Source organism: Meleagris gallopavo, chromosome 4 (assembly GCF_905368555.1).
Source record: "Meleagris gallopavo chromosome 4, MGAL_WU_HG_1.1, whole genome shotgun sequence".
In the NCBI taxonomy this organism is placed as follows: Eukaryota; Metazoa; Chordata; class Aves; order Galliformes; family Phasianidae; genus Meleagris; species Meleagris gallopavo.
Window position 1 is genome coordinate 42,852,167 of NC_139407.1, and position 17,853 is coordinate 42,870,019.

A 17,853-nucleotide genomic window follows, 5' to 3' on the forward strand; every position below is an offset into this window, starting at 1 on the left:
TACAAGTGATGTTCAGCTTTATTTTTAAAAAATACAGGACAAATGCATAGTTGTTATCCTGTGAAGCATATCTTACAAAGCAATATAATTTCCATCAGATTTGAAACTAAAGTAACTAAAAATATTGCTGATTATAATTCTTAGTGAAAAAGTGAATAAACAAGCACCATGTTCTTAAATATATGCACTTTGACATTCACAAAAATTCAAGACTTTTCATTTTGGCTAGAGTACTCAAACAGAAACTTGTATTTTAAGATGCATCACAGTCATTCCATCAACATTTCAAATACTCAGCAGCACATCACACAGACATAATCATTACAGCTTACATGTGAACAAGAAGAAAAATTAAAACATATATAAAAATTTCTTAAAATGAAGCGCACATAACTATTCTTAAAGATATGTAACACATATTTCGTGCTTTGCTTTCTGTTAATACAAAAGAAAAAAAGCCCTCCTAAACTTTCAAATCCTGACTGCAGCTAAACTTATGTTGCTGAGGGTGGAGTTTGCCTCATGCAAGGTTCAATGGAAACATACAAAGACAACAGAATTTGTCCAACTGACAATAGAAATAACAATTATATATACACATAGCTCATTGTAATGCATGTCTAGGCACAGAAATCCTTTGGCTTAGCTGATGCTGAAGAATTTGATTTCTAAAATCAAGTGGAAAACAGATCAAGATGTGGTGAGGATGCTATATTTTTGCTTTAGGAAGGTCCAACTATGAAAAACGCAGAGGTCCTTAAAATATATACTAGAAAGAACTATTAAAGGTACAGAAAATTAAAAACGAATACAAAATCCTACATTATGTGAAGTACCACTTGCTGCTTCTGCTTAACACTGAGTAACTCCAGTGCTTTCAGTGAGCATACTGCAAATTGTACAACCTCCTGGCAGGCCTGGGAAGAACCAGGGCCTTACAACAAAATGTGCTTTTAATTTGTTTTTGTGTAACCAAGTATTGCTTGCTAGACATCATTTGAATTAAATTTGTACTGTTCAAAACACACCCCAATGTCAAAGGCATCTGACAGAATTAATGATTGCACAGTCCCATGCAGATTTCCTGCACTGTCAGGATCTCGCCCAGGCTAGGATGCTTGCAGGACATCTGATCTTGGCACTTATTAAAAATCTCCATGAAAATAGTATGCATTCTATTTCTTAAATAGTTGTATATCCTTCCATAAACTTTGGGGAAAAGGTGGCTAGAATTTTACATTCATCATCTAATAAAATACAGAAATATATATATAAGTTTTACCATATTTTGTTTCTAAAGTAATTGTATCATTTGAAGTTTCTGCATGGCATATTCAAGTTCATAAGAATATGGATAAGTAACCCTGTACTGCTAGTACTGATCTTTATTCTCCAACAGTAGGCAGCATACACAGCCTTAACACAAGGTGACCTAAACACAGTGTGACGGGTTTCAGGAATCTACCTCGTATTTGTTGTGCAGGAAGAAGCACATTATTATTAACAGAATAGTTTTGTCTGGGATAACAGACGATTGAAATCTAAGATACCTCATAACGTTTCCTGTTGCAGAATTAGGGCTAGAATTTGGAATACCGCATGAAGGTCACCTTAGGTAACGTGAATTATGCAGAAATGTTTTGTAACTCTTATGCCTCCTTATAGGAGAACAAAGATTTACTTGTTCTCCCTTAAATATACTTTATTTTCCTAAATTTGATAAAAATAATTCCTATATCTAAAGGCATATCCTGAGTGTACCAATGCAAATATTGTTTTTCAAGGATTTATTTCCATAAAGAAAAAAAAAGCTACCTCCAGTAATATTTATATATATTAATACATACCATCATTATTTGCACAGAACAATTTACAGTACCAACAACTATGTGTATGTTAAAAAATAACAATTTAGTTCCAATGGACTTGTGCTTTCAGCTGCTCTCTTGGCAAATATAGCAAACACGAGAACAAAATGGGGCTTGGTTTCACATGTGCCCCCTACATAAGAAGCAGCATGGCTGTCCTTCACAGGGCCTGCTCCACCTAACATCCCAGAAAAGCATCTGGAATTTCAAGATTTCACATACAAATGCACATGAAAATTAGCATAAATATCTCACTTCTGGTTTATAGTGTTCTTAGCCACGGATTATTAATGGCATTAACTATACACACATATGAAAAGCCTTGTGCAGTCAAAGCAACTGAGAATACCCGATGATTTTCCTTTAATTTTGTTTTATATCTCGTTAGTTAACTGGATAGTTCCTCTGCTGCAGCTGCTCCCAGTCTCCCTCACAGCATTTGTAACAATCACATTATTTTCATATAATTAACTACTATAACTATGGGGACTAATAATACAGAAATGAACACTATATACAAAATACATATAAGCTGAAAATTTTCTCTCATCTGTCTCCAAAAGCCTTAGCTGGTGCTGACTTTAGTCATAAGTTTCTTACATTGACAGTCTCCCTTCAAAGGAAATTCCAGTGCAGTGTAGAAATTACTCTAATCAGTACATCAAAATCACTATGGGCTAATGTCAGATTGATGCAAGCATATAGACAGGCAGGCACACATTCGTTCTATATGATGGCGCTGACAGGGAATGGGATCTTCCTTGGACATCACAGAACAGCCACAGTTTGCAGTCCAGGAGCCTGACTCGCCTGCTCTGTGGCACCAGCATCTGTAGAAAAAAGTCTCTGCTTCCCACACACCACAATGTGTAAAGAATTTAAAAGAGCTGTCTTCCATTGTAGGCTTGTAAAAACATTGTGCAAAAGATTCAACTGAGCACTGCAGGCTTGTCCTAACAGCAGGACATTTTTGCAACTGGGAAGGACAGGTAAGCATGCCCTCTAAAAAATAGCCACAGAAGAAGTTGTGCTCTTGACAGAATAGTTACAAATCAGGAAAAGCATCAGTATTTCTACTTCAAATACCAATGGTATTGAAAACATTCTTTTTTTTTTAATAAAACATTTGTTTCAAACTGTCAGGATTACCTTACTGGAGCCTAGAAAGTCATAAAATATCTTCTATTTTAAACAAGAACACATAGTTCTTTTGTCACTTTCTTAACAATGGGCCCCAGTTGAGAAATACAAGTAAAATGGCAAATCTAACTGAACAGACGGCTTTCTTTCATTGAAGAAAGGTTCTGAATCTTATCAATTGCTCTAAGCACTGCCTTGAAGATTACTATCTAGTTCTTTCAACAAAACATTTTACATAGGCCATAATTTACTTGTATTACTCTAATAGGACATTTTAGTGTTTCTTTAACAACATCTTGTAAAACAAACTGCGCAAAGAAGTGGCTATAACTTATCTGTATTAGGATGGATTATGATACATTAAGAAACAGAACTGCATTGTCACTTACTCTATAGTTTCTCTTCATCCTCTGTTTCATCCATTTTTAAGGACCACTAGACTTTAGGACAACAGCAGCACATGCTGGAACATCAGTTAAAAGGTAGGTGGTTTTCCTGTTGTGTGCTCATTATCCTGTACTTTGAAAGAAAAACACAGGCACCTACAAGTGCTCTGCTTTGATCTTCTAGCAAATCTTTTCTGGTGAATTCCTGTAGATTGCTATAAAACCAGGAATATGCCTCAGAAGACAAACAGTGGTGAAGATCTTTTCAGATTGCTGCTCCTTGAGCTGAGCAGCCAGCAGAGGCCACTAGTGCAACTAGTACAAATCCTTGCCAAACCACCTGTGCTGCAAAAAATGCTCTCCTCCCAGTTCAAACTGGGAAGAAAGGCATCAGGCTTTAAACTACAAACTCATTCTTCCATGGGGTATCAGCATACTTCAAGGTTCTCTATCAAGAAGCACTCTTCTTTTTGCCTTCTACGTTTAGGCTTACAACAAAACTCATTTTTAGATTAAAAAGCAAGAATCTATCACTGTGAAAAAGACAGAAACAGAGAGAGACAGAAGCAGCTTAACTGGTCTGTTTTTTTTCTTTTTTTTCTTTTTTTCTTTTTTTTTTTTAATTCCAGCTATTATAAAAAGGTGCTTTTCACTGTGAACCAACATCATTCTGACAGGATATAAAATGTTTTGTACCTAACAACGGAGATTAATACCAATTATTATTACTGGCAATATTATGCTTCAGATTAAAACTTTCTATGACAAAGTACAAAAGTACAAAACAATTATCTTGTACATTAAGGAAGTTATTTTTATAAATGACTTCTTGCAAAATAATTTCCTATTGTGGAATCCTTCAAGGGACTGAAGACTATTATTTGCTGAGAAAAATTGTTAAAATGTCTGGGTGCCCTTCTTAAGTAATGTGACTTTTATCTTGAAAGAAGTGTCCATTTTCACTATCTTTAAAATAATGGTTCACACAGCACTGTTGCAGTTATTTGGTTCTTTACATACATAAGTTAGCATTTAGACATTCTACTCACATGAATGGATTTGTAGGTTTAGATTTGGCTCACAAAAAATTGCTGTGCTAACATATTTTTATGACTTGGTGAAGTACTGAAATACTATTTTGAAAAGGATTCTTTCCAAAGCCTGGGTTTGTTGTTTTTTTCAGCTTCCCTTCTATTTGAAAAGAAGGTAGGGGTTTGGGGCATAATTTTTCTGAAGAGAAGTTTTTGCAGAAAACAACATAATCCCTCTTGGAAGTATTATTTTATATAAAGAGCATCTCTGAAGTGAAAAGAATTCATGTAAGACAGAAGTGAAAATCCTGAACAGCATTTAGAGGGAAATAAAGCCTTTAAAGGATCTTTTCTATTTGAGTTCTTAATGGCTACTAATTAGTAAGGGTAAGGAATTCTTTCTTTACTATTTTTATATAAATTCATTATTTTCTACTTTTTACAAAGCATCAGGTCTGTCAATTTATCATTTGTTTCAGAAATATTTTCCAGGCTTATCTTCAATTTTTTTCCCATGAGATTTCTGAAGCAACAAAAGATAGTACCTGGTATTTTACTAGTGAGTTAGTTGCATTGTTATTTGGGACACCAGACCATGTAAGAGAAATAAGGAGGACATGTAAAAGGCACTTGTGTTCACAAAGCAGTATAAAATATTCTGAACTTCTTGCAAGTAGTTTTGAAGTTCTTCATATTTTGTAATTGCCAGCAACTGTGTACATCAGTTCAAACAATACATCCATATTTCTGCTTGCCAAAGGGTACTGTTTGTTTTACTTAAATATTAACTTCCATGCTGTCAGTTCTGAAATGATGAAGATGGATTAGCAGCTTGTCCAATGCATCAGCCAGGCCTTGTAGTAAACGCTTTCAAGAGGAACAATGTTGGTAGAAAGCTTTTGAAATTTCAGTCCACAAGTAAAATATCAATTAAAGGTTTAAAAGACTTGTTTGTTTGCATAAATTAACATTCACTTGTCCTTTCACGTGCAAGAAATTTATCGCTTTCATTTGCATTTTCAGGTTCATCCACTTCTTCCACAGGGTTCTTTTCTTGCAACCCACTATTTTCCGAACAAGAGTCTTCATCTCCATCACTGTGATGACCTTCAAGACTGTGCCTGATGCCATAAGTAAAATAAATAATAAAGCCTTTCAAAAGGAAAAGGGAAAAAGAAAAAAAAAAAAAAAGAAAAAGGTTAATAGGGTTTTTAGGCAAGTAGTGCATCAGAAAGTCATTATTTTTTACTGTCTGGCTGAGTAAATTTTCCAAAGCCAGGTATAAGAATGATAGCTCAACCTTCAGGTCTTCCCTCTTTGTACAGGAAGTGGAGATGCTAAATTCCAGTGCATCATTTTTGCATAACTGATTGTTCTAACAGAATCACAGAATTGTAGGGGTCAGAAGGGACCTTTAAAGATCATCGAGTCCAACCCCCCGCCAAAGCAGGCTCCCTAGGCCAAGTCGTGGAAACTAGTATCTCTAATTTATGACTACATAAAATCAATGCAGTTTTCCATATCTTAAAGGAGAATGTCTGATATAGCAAAAAGAAAACTGTTACAAAAAAGATTTCAGCACACATTTAGCTAAGTAGACAAGAAATAAAAGTATTGTAACTTACTGGAATTAATTCTATAACTTTGATTCTTCCTATTACCTCAAAACTATTTTCACGGTTTTGGCTATGTATATATATCCCTTCTAAAGCGTGATTTATTTTTTTTACTAGAAATACTAAACGATTTTACTAAAACATAGACTTTTGTTCCAATGTTTAAAGGCAAAGTATTGAATTATCTAAGGCAGGATTCATCAGTCCTAACAAAGGAGGAGATTTAAATGAGCAGATATACTTACCAAGTGCCATCCAGATGCTAAACCTGATCCAAGTGTCTGCACTTAACTGTACCATTAGATAAATATTTACCAGGATACTGAGTGATGGTAAAAATGGCAACAATGGAACCTAGAGGGAAATATTTAAAATATTCATAATATTAAATATCATTTCTTGCATATATCAAGTACTTATGTCATATGTGAGTTATACAACATGATCTAGGGGTGACAAATCTCACTAAAAAAGAATAGCAACATTTTCTTATTGAAGTATATTAAAATTTTCTTTTTCAGTGTTTAATGATGAATTTCTACATATCTTAAACATTTAAAGTAACTTATGCTTAAAATATGTTCTCTAAAACTGTGAAGACAATCTTTCAATGCATACTAATGAAGTCCTGCATGTACAGCTGAAAAGTATTATTTCCATCTTTATAGATATATTCCTTTTTTTCCAAATTGTTTCCTTAGTTCCATCAGATTCTTTTATTTTCATCACCATGATTCACTGTTTCCATTATATAGTTCCTTAACTAACTGACCTTAGAACATAAGTGAAAGTTCAAAATGAAAGGCCATACTTCAGGGAGGTATGAATTGCACTGTGTTCTAAATCACTGCAGACAATGCAGATAATCTGACTACACACTAGTCAGTTTCTGAATTGTTTTCTAGTGTCTAAGTGTTCAAACTGAGGACTAAATTTGCTTGTGCTGTAACAGTGTGCTCTCTGGGCATGTGTCTGAAAGAAAAGCTAGAAATCTGTGTTGTCAGATCCACTAGTTGTAACAGCAATCCAACAGCTTCACCCTTTTTGTATGGCCATATTCATATATGTGTCATACATTCAATCTGTGGGCAGCAAAATCCTTTCCATTGTTCTGAGATCTGGAGAAGATCTATACACAATTCAGCTATGAGCATCCACTACCCTTACAGTCACAATAAAAAACAAACTTTGATAATAGCAGTGCATTAATGAAAGACTACCTGAAAAAGGGCTGTCTCTCTCTCTCCCTCTGCCCCTGTCCCACTTCTTAGAATACCTCCAAACCTCCCATTAGAGCTATTATTTTATTCACCATAAAGGCCACTTTCTGCTGGTTCTGAGGCTGCCTTTGGATGAGGAGAATGGTAACTATGAAGAACACCACCAATGCAGCAAGAAGGCCAGTACTCCAGGGCTCCAAGTTAGCAATGAAATGAGTCCCATATGTAGTGAGTGCACTCAAGCCACAAACCAAGAAAGCTGTGTGAAAAACAAAATGATGGAAATAGCATTGAAGAGGAGGTGACTTTTAAGAGGAATGATAGGGGAACTTCAGTATGAAATGCTATGAAAATGATCAAGTAATGGAAAATACACGAGATTACAGATTAATTCCATCATGAAATATAAGAGCATTATCCAGAATGATGCGTTAATGATGACTGAGGAAAGGTATATTATTACTGAATGTTTAATTTTGTCTGTAATAAAATTCCATTACTTACATTAATGTTGTATATTACTTACCTAACAGACCCACTAAACAGTTAACAGTAGTTGCAGTCTGTTCTGTAGGTAAACTGGATGGATTAATCAGAGTCTGAAGACTGAAGTGACTCTTCTGTATCATATTTATCTGTGATTCACTTACAGCAGATTCTGATGCAGCCAAGGCTGCTTTTTCTGGGGAATATTTGGGTTGCTCATAGGTTAAACTGGGTTGGTACCTGTGCAAAAAAAAACAGATGGGGTAATAATGAAGTTTACTCTGGGAATTGAAGGAATATGCCTCTAGGAATACATTTAAGTACTAACTGCTTTGCAGTAGAGATTGAGAATTACCCAATATGTGAGAGCATATGATTAGTCTCCTCACGTCCCTGAGCCCTGCATCCCTAAACCTCTAGGTGGGGACTGGGGTGGTAAATCCCCCCCCGCTGTGAGGACAGAGCAGGTCCGAGACAGCCTCATGAGACTGAATGTGTGCAAGACTGAATGTGTACAGATCTTGAAATGTTTTTCTGGCCTTACTGATTTCTGACAGGACAACGCAAAGCAATTATTTTAACACCTCCATCTTTCACATACAGTCACCACAATGTGATGTAGGTACAGCATGGATTGTACTTGTATCAAAATATTATCTCCTGGAAAAGAAAAGGTGTCTAGATTTCACATGAAGTATTGATGTGACTAACTGCTATACTGATATAACAATATATCAGTGTTTTCTTTGACAGGTAAATGCTTCTCAGCAGTTATTTATATGCATACAGATAGCTATCAAACATTTAGTTATAAAGCAAAAAACATCCATTGTAGATGTGACTCCTGTTCAGATAATCAACAACACAATATAAACCACAGTAAAACAGAAAAGTTGTTTTTGACTCACCTAAGAATGAGGACACAGGTTGCCACAAGTGAGTAAGCAAGAAGTGTGCCAATAGACATTATGTCCACTAAAGCCTTTAAGTCAAACAGAAATGCCATAATAGCTAGAAAAGAAAAGAAAATGCAAAATTTGTATGAGGCTTACAATACTAAGTCAAGAATTTAAAGTCCATCACCAGTGTAACTTCAAATTGTTCTACTGAGAGCAATATGAGTGAAATCATAGTAACCCTTAAAAACACATTTGAGGTCATAGCCAACGTACCTGAACCTAATTTCCTACAGTCGGGAATCTCATTCATATAGAGAAACACACTGATGGGCCATACAGTCATTCTGCATAATCAAGCAATTTGTATTGGATTTATTTGGACAGAAGTACTTGCATATGCGGCTTGCTGAACGGGGGCCACAATAAAATACATCTTTATAGAAAAGATTCTGATGCTGTGAAAGAATCTCATAAAAGTTAAGAGATGGCTCCCACTGCAAAACAGAGGAACAATGATGCAACCCAGTAAGTATGTAAAACTTCCACTGATTTCAGAATAGTCTCCATGTAAATTTATGAAGTTGTCTATAAGAAAACAGGTGTTTTTTTGTTTGTTTGTTTTCTGTGTTTTTTTTTTAATTATCTTACAAAAACTTTCAAGTGGCCTTCAAGAAAGACAGCAAAATCTCACAAGAAATAATATTCTTAAGATCACTGAAATAGAAATTTCCATGGTACTCTGAGTAATTATGGCAGACATTTCATCCATAAAAGCTAATGTCACCTTCATCTGGAGGTTCTTTTTTGTCTATGCTGTTGGCACATAGAGAACTCATAGAGAAATTAGCACAATTAATTGAAATTAACTGACACTAAATGAAAGGTTAGCATTAATTGATATATGGTCAAAAAATTCTTAAAGTATTTGTATTTGACTCACTCTATTGAGATATATAAATAATCTAAATATTTTATCTTTTTAATTATCACCAATCTTATAATAAAAGAAAAAATAAAATGGAGCCTTTATATACTGTACATGCATGCATACACAAACTTTTCTATATTCAGAAAGGCTTATACGTAATATCTACTTTATAAATACTTTTAATATATGTGTAGACAGGTGTATTTGTGCACAAAAACACAGAAACACACATTCCCCTCTTTTTGGATTCTGATAAAAACATGACTTCAAAAAGCACGACTGCTGTGTTATAGATGTTCTATTTCATCTGCTAATCTCCTCTTCGAAGGGAGGAAAGAAAATCATCCTGTCTTCTTAAGAGAGGGTGGATATTCATAAATCCAAGAAGTCATTTATTGTAAGAAGTCATAACTTCATATCTGTGGCAAATTTCTGAATATCTCATGGCTTTGAATTCTCAAAATGTGTAGGTAAGCAAAGCTGAGGAAGAACAGAACTTGTAATAACCAAGTATAAAGTAGCTATGTTTAATTTTAAGTTCTGGATTCAAAAGGCTACTTTGTAGCCAAGGTTGTTTTCTTATACACTAGATAAACTGAAAAATTCTTGTAAGTTTCTCATTAAGAGAATTTAAAAAAAAAGCTTTTTCACCTCTCTTAATTCTGCTCAAGTTCTATGTAATGATGCCAGACAAATTTACAGTTAAGGAACTAAGGGCAGCTAAATATTTTTCAATGTGCAGAGTTTCAGAATCATGGTTAGGATATGAGAAAAAGTAAGTCACGGTAACAGCATGTGACAACTGACTCAGCTTTAGTCATGACCTGGTAACTTTAATTGAGGCCAAGCACCTAAAAGGCTAGCAGGATAAAGGTTAACATTTCTTAAAGCTATCTATACTAGTATACAAGGATACTAGGATACAAACAATCCATACTAGGATTTAAGAGGAAAATCAGATAATATGAGCTGATGCACTTATTTTTAACTACATTGGCAAAACTATTTATGACCACAAGTTACCAAATATGCATTTTTTTTAAATAGATTAAGCTGTCTTCAGATAAATTATTCATACACCAAATTCCCCACAGTGTCTAAAAGCAAGTCCACATGACTGCTGTTGCACAGCTAATCAAGGCTGTACTGCTATATCAATTAGTTTACACGCTAGGTAACATGGCTTTCTTTCTTTCTTTCCCTTATAACTGCAGTACCAAATTATTATGGAGGAAAAAGTCCATAACATAAATTTAAAGTCAAAATAGAATGTTTTAGTCTTAGTTCTGAACTCCCTTTAAATCATTGTTAACCAGGTTGCTAAATGTTAAAATGTTATATGTCTTTCATATTTTTGTTTTAAGGCATTTATTTGCCTTGAAGGTAAATACATCAAGTGCTTCCAGTTTCTCAGATAATTAGACATCCCTCCAAAATAACTCAATGAAACTTGGGCAGTGCCACTTCAGGAAGTATAGCCAAAGTGAAACAGCTGTGTGTTAAAAATTTCTCTTTGTAAAACTAATATAGCAGTTGGCAGTTGGCAGCAGCTCCCAAAATGCTGTTTTGCTGAAATGTATGTGGGTGTATAAATATACAACCTTCAACTCTAATTTGGTAAGCTTGTACCAAAATAGAACTGGTTTTCTTTAGAAGACAGTGAAAATAAAATCTGTGTATGTATTTTACACAAAAGCTGATCCCACTGCAAATACAGATTAGTCTCACAATAAAAAAATTTGACAACTGCTTTCCCCATTACTGTTTTGGACATATATCTACGTTCATTGGGCAAGAAAACCCTATGAGGAAAGGAGAGCCTAAGGGACTCAGATCAAGTAAGAAGCTTATTCACAGTACAAGAAGTTAATATTTAAAAATAAATAAATAAATAAAATCACTTTGAATTCTGTGACATTAAAGACTACCACCATCAGGATTGGTATGATTTAGAGTTCTTACACCTTTTGATTTTATTCCCATCTTACATGCAAGGGAAATTAACAAGCAGCCCTTTTTCAAAAATATGAATTACCATGCACGTGCACAGAGTGTTCAAATCTCAGTTTTAAGAAATATGGGCTTTGAGAGCTTACCAGAGATGACCCCTGCTGTCAAGGTGGCAAAAACTGGTGCCTGCCTCTTACTCACTTTGGCAAGAAAACTAAAGAGTAAACCATCGCGTGCCATGGCAAACAGAATTCGGGGCAAAGGGAACATAGAGCCGAGAAGACTAGAACAGAAAAATGTATAGTTCAAATACAGGTTATTAAAAGCACTGTGCTTTACTGGTAAACCCAACTACATTAAAAGAATGCTTGGAAGAGTTAATGGGTTCTGCTTCAGTTTTGGTTTAGGCTCCGTGTTGCTGCTCTTGGTTTTCTGTTTGATTGATAAGTGTTGTTCTATGCTCTGTCTGTATTTTGAACCTAAGCTTTGAAAGCTCTTGAGATTAGCAAACAAATACAAAATCTGTGGTAAAGAAAAGTTTCACTAGTAGCCTACTTTACCTGGTGACAATTATATTGGATCAGTGAAAAGCAAATCAAAATTGCACAACAGTGTTCTATTTCCACATATGCAACATGCTTAGCAGTGCACCTTTCTTTACAAGGATCAACTCTTAGTCTCACCTGCTACTGCACCAGACGATAGAGTAGCAACTAGTGGGGTCTTCGTTTTGGAATTGATTTGAGCTAGACATTTGAAAAGCAACCCATCCTTCGCCATAGCATAGATTACACGTGGCATTGGGAAAATGGATCCAAGAAGACTGAGTAAAAAGCAAACACATGCAACATAGCAAACACAGTTCATGCAAAGCTGTACCATGGAATAGATAAACAGTGCTAATTAATGGCATGTACATAAACTTATGATCATAAGACAGCAGAGTTGTATCATGGAAAAGATAAACAATGTTAATTAATGTCATGTACAGAATCTTATGATCATAAGACAAAATCAGAAAGCCCCATAGTCAAAGATACTACAGATCAGACAGAAATAGAAATGTCTTTTTTTTCCCCATAAAGTTGATAGCCGTTTTTTTTTTTGTTTGTTTGTTTGTTTGTATATTTCTTTGATTGATTTTAATTTAGGAATTGGAATTTCTTCATTAAAGAGAATTCGGGTTAGCAAAATAACTCTTGTCGTCACTGTAGTTCTTGGGTATTAGTGGACCAGGAACATATTTCAGGTCACACTAACTGCAATTAAGCTTTAGTATTCCTCAACAAAGTCTGTCAGTCAGCAGCAGCAAGTAAATAAGCATTAGCAGCATCTTTTACACTTCACATTTCCATGTGAGGCTGCTGATTAACAGTAATTCAAAGTAAGCACCAACAGTTACAGTTGAGCACATTGTCTCTTTCCATTAAAGCTCCTCAAGCCAAGCTTCACTGAGATTGTTTCCTTTATGGGAAGAGTAATTATTTTAGATTTGTTATTAGCAGCACACAGAGCTTTTAAACTTTAATTCAATTAGTCAATAACTCAAAGCTCTTTTTAAACAGGCTTCTTACATTAGATGGTTTCTTTCCCTCAAAATTAAATAATCATAATTATGAAAACAAAAAAACTTTGAAAGGACAAAAGGCAAATTCATAGCCAGTACAACCTCTGCAGCAGCATACTAGCATTTAACCAGCTGAACGGTTGCCTTAGGTACTTCAGGATGTCAACTAAACCACTTGAAGAAGGCTCAGATTTTACATACCACAGATGCTGAGTACCTCTGGTAAAGCTCATGAGACACAAGCATTAAGGTTAGACACACATGAGATAATCTCATGCACATTAACTGATGTATAAATGTTCTTTTCGAGAATGAGTGTTTTCTAAATCAGGGCAACAGTTTGTTCTTCAAATAAAGATACTGTTAAAATCCACAACTAAATTTGTGCTGTTCTGACTTTGTACAATGTATTAATCATACTTCTCTTCAAGTGGGTTCAAAGAAATAATGGAAATACTAATGGAAATGGACATCTTTACCAGAAGATACAAGTTCACAACATAACACAATTAGCAGTAACCATATGAACTAAAAGTAATGATCTGAATTTTTTTGTTGTTGTTGTTAATTATACCTCTAAACTGAAGAATATGATATCATATATATGATATCATATATATATATATATATATGATATCCTTTGATTTGCTCTAAACTGACACAAATCAATAGACTGAAAGATTAACCTCTCCAAACAAGGAAATATAACACTTCAAAATACATCGGAAACAGATTAGGAATTCAAATTTCTGAAACAGTGTTTTACTCTCTCGGTTTATTTTGTTTTCCAGTATTAGTTTGCACTTATCAGCATAGAGGAAAATTTGAGTAGAGCCTCCTATGACAAATAGATAGAAAAAAAACTATAATTTCAGAATGAACTGTACAAATTATATTCTTCAGTCAGCCACATAAGCTTTTATGTCATTCTGAAACTATTTCTTTTTTCTGCCACCTTATACATCAGAATATTCCCTTCCTTTAAATCATCATCTAGACCTAGTGTGACCATCTTCATCATGCTGATGCTCACCAAAGTTATCTCAGTGTACTGTTAGTATTCCTGCTTAAGCAGGTATGCCTTTTTTCTTTGTGGAATGTCAGCCTGTACTAATATCATTGAAGCTCACTTGGATGATTCTTTACCTACAAAACCTCAAGTAGAAGACTGGAATCGGCATTTTTCTATCCCTAAATTCAAGCACTAAGCAATATTCTATTCTATGAAAGTGTTTACACCACATTACAACTAGGCTGTGATATATATGAACACATGCTTATATATTGTATGCTTTCCCTGATCTTCTTAATTAAAATAACAGGTTACATTCACAGTTTTATAGCAGGAAATAAATTACCCTATTCCCACAGCTAGAAACTACATCTCAAATAATCCTAAAAAAATCACAGGAAGGAATGATATCAGAAGACAGATTGGTTATTGAAGAAAAACAGGCAATGAAGATGATAAGGGAAGCTAGGTATTTGTCTTTTCAATTTTGCCTGCAAATACACAGATTTTGTAAATTTGTCGATTGATTGAGAATGGCCTGCAATACAGGACATAGGCAGTGAAGTATACTTCATCAGTTAACAGAGGTAACTTGCAGGTCATGTGTCTGAAAATACTTATTTTAATAAATAATTTTTGGACAAAAAGTCAAAGAGGTAGAGTTCAGTAACAGTAAAGCTTAAACAGAAACATAAACTAATGAAAATATTGTGAAGAAAATCTGCTTAAGACTAAAACATGCTTTTGATACTAATGCTAATCCTCTTCATGAAGTGAGCCATCTAAATAAACCCATTAATTTATTTTTAAATGTTTTGTAATATCCATTAGCTCAAAGTCATTACCTTGTAGACAAAGCACAGAGGGATCCCACTGCTACAACATATTTTGCAGGACCCCATCCAACATACGCAAATGCTACTGGCAGAGGACTTTTCTCATCTAGCAGATAATATGGCATCATAAGAGTCAGTGCAGCTGAAACTCCAAAATAGGCCATGAAGCAGACGAGCAAGGACACCACAATCCCAATGGGTATGGCTTTCTGAGGATTCTTGACCTCTTCTCCTGAAAACAAAAGCAAGAAAACAAAAAACAAAAAAAAAACACAAGCACCAAAAACTGTTACTATTTCATTCATCTTTACAAGATATTATCACAGACGAATATGTTTGAAAGCCTAAACCCTCAGAATCATATCTACAGAATAAATTTTAAAATCTGCACAAGTTAAGATCAGTTATTTTTGTTGCCAGAAATGGCTTTTTTAAAAAAAAATGTATAATTAATGGATATAAAATATATTCTATATTTAGAATTGGCAAAACCCATCATTTCTAGTTATTTTCCTATAATTTGTACATTATAAGTACTCAAACCTGATCGTCCATATATAATTTAGAAGTGATATCAGAAAACTCTTAAAAATCGGTGGCCAGTTAACATGATTTAGGCAGGAAAAAAGTCTAAAAAAGACAGACTATGTCCCTTTGCCCCCCCCAAAAGCTATCATACACACACATATAAATACTGTACCAGTTGTTGCAATGCAGTCAAATCCTACAAAAGCATAAAAACAGGTTGCAGCACCAGCCAATGTTCCTGTGAAACCATATGGCATAAAGCCACCACTCCCATATATACTTGTCACATTCTTGTAGGATGAAAAATTCCTGTAAATAATAAAAATACAGCAGAAAAACACGTTATTTTTTATTACTGGTAGGTCAAACATATGCATCTTTCTCCCCTGCACTTTACATAACAGCATGAGAAGATACATTCATGTGAAAACTTGTAAGACAAAAATAACAGCAAATGGATTGATACTTGAATCTAATAATTATCATCTTACCCATTTTGCTGTTTGTGGTAGGGCATTAAAATCTCTAATCGTGTAAGAAACACTCGTTGTCGTACTCACCCACTGCAATTAATTCATGGCTTAAGGATAAGAAGCCAGTACAGTAACTTCTCAAATGGCCACAAATAAAAGTCTTGAAATATGACAGGACTTTTTTTTTTTTTTTTTTTTTTTTTTTAAGGAAAATACAAACAAAAAAATAAAAACACTTTCTAAGGGAATAAGAAGTTTATCATTCCCAACAACCGAGCTATCTGTTAATAGATTACCTGCAATAGTACAAAAGCATGTATAGCATAGAATTGCTTAGAATATGAGACATTTTTTAAAAGTAATTTTAAAATAATTTTAAGAGTAATTACTCTGTTATTGCAGAAAGGTCTATGAGATATTCTTCACTTATTCTCCAGTTGTCAACATCTCCTTTCACAAAACCAGAAATCATAACAAAGAGTAGGACCAAGATGTTAATAGCAGTGAAAATTTTATTCACCCATGCAGATTCTTTTACTCCAAATGATAACAGACCTATAAAACAAAAAGAATTTTTAAACATGAACTGTCACATACAGTAAAAAAAATTATTTTCAAGAGGATATATTTGTCAGTGCAACAAATAATATTAAAAAAAACAACAATAGATTTTATACTTTTAGCACAAATTGAGTAAACTGACAGCCTGGCAACAGACAAGTGTATTGGAAACCATAAAATCACAACCTTCTTTAACTGTGCTATTGAAGTATTTACAAGTATTTTGAGCAATTATTACTACTTTTCTGGGATTCTAGTTCATATCTCTATATTATACAATGGAAAAAGCTAAATAACAAATCCTTCAGAATAAATGCATGCCTCCAGCTCATATGTATCTCTGATTTACAGAGATTCTATTAAAAAAGTATAATACAAAATATGCTTGCCTTGAGTTCCAGACTAGTCCATTTAAATGATAGGAAAGTTATTTCATCAGGATCCGATTGTCTAACAACTGTGAGCATACCAATATTTTAACAGAGTAAGAGCTAGAAAGCAGACCAGAAGAAACTGAATAGAGTGGGAAAGTCTCTCTGGCTTCTCTAATTGCCACTAATATCACATACATGCTTTCCCTCATTAATTAGAGATTAACTCAGAAAATCATCAAGATAAAGTCTAAAAAATTTCTGACTCTGCTAATGAGATGCTTTCTATCTCATCATAGCACAGAACTTATCATAGAAGCTGCTCAAGTTTTCTGCATCAGTGTTATTTTGGCTACAATTTCTGGAAGTATGGGTGTTGAGTCACTTTGGGAATCTGTACACTGCAGTGTAACTCAGCATAGATGCATCTTAAATCTAAATGAATTTTGTCTTTTAAATAATGTAGTTCTCAAACGCTTTTCAGTTAGAGACTTAAGCAATTTCTTTTTTTTTTTTTTCTTTTTTTTTTTTCTTTTCTTTTTTCTCTTTTCTTCTCATAAGTCAAACAAAACCAAAAACCAGATGGAAGAAATGAACTGCAGATACAAGTACAATCACAAATTAAAGTTTCCTATGTTATTCTACTACTCATCTTTCATGTACAGAAACCTATTAAAAGCTTAAGATGCACTGGTCACTCATTGTAGCATCGGGCGCTGAACAGAAATGTTTTCCCCAATAACGAGTCCAAAAACACTTGTAACAGAATAAGAGGATAAGTGTTTATATACGCATCAGTTTAACTTTCTAGAGAAGAAAAGCTCTTGCTTTTATGTGATCTAAAGAGAGTCTGAACACAACTAATATTTGGGATGTGTAAAAGCTCTAGTGAACAATTCTAGTTGAAAAATGAAGTACTTCTAGTTGTTTAAAACAAACTATACACTTTAAAACACACATAGCATTTCCTACACTTAATTT

General features: G+C 34.2%; 1 protein-coding gene across 3 annotated transcripts in view; it reads right to left on the minus strand.

Moving 5' to 3' along the window:
* The window catches only part of SLC7A2 (solute carrier family 7 member 2), a 43,377-nt gene continuing 25,524 nt past the window's right edge, over nucleotides 1-17,853 (minus strand). For 2 of the 3 annotated variants that reach the window (XM_085223059.1, XM_085223060.1), the window contains exons 4-12: nucleotides 16,330-16,495; nucleotides 15,640-15,776; nucleotides 14,949-15,171; nucleotides 12,208-12,347; nucleotides 8,656-8,758; nucleotides 7,788-7,987; nucleotides 7,354-7,520; nucleotides 6,287-6,395; nucleotides 1-5,577 (exon numbers count right to left, since the gene is read on the minus strand). In XM_085223059.1, coding sequence (XP_085079185.1) covers nucleotides 5,390-5,577; nucleotides 6,287-6,395; nucleotides 7,354-7,520; nucleotides 7,788-7,987; nucleotides 8,656-8,758; nucleotides 12,208-12,347; nucleotides 14,949-15,171; nucleotides 15,640-15,776; nucleotides 16,330-16,495 — 1,433 coding nt within the window. In that variant the 3' untranslated portion in view covers nucleotides 1-5,389. Of the gene's footprint in view, nucleotides 5,578-6,286; nucleotides 6,396-7,353; nucleotides 7,521-7,787; nucleotides 7,988-8,655; nucleotides 8,759-11,670; nucleotides 11,808-12,207; nucleotides 12,348-14,948; nucleotides 15,172-15,639; nucleotides 15,777-16,329; nucleotides 16,496-17,853 lie in introns of all 3 variants that reach the window. The other variant, XM_085223061.1, reaches the window with a different exon arrangement.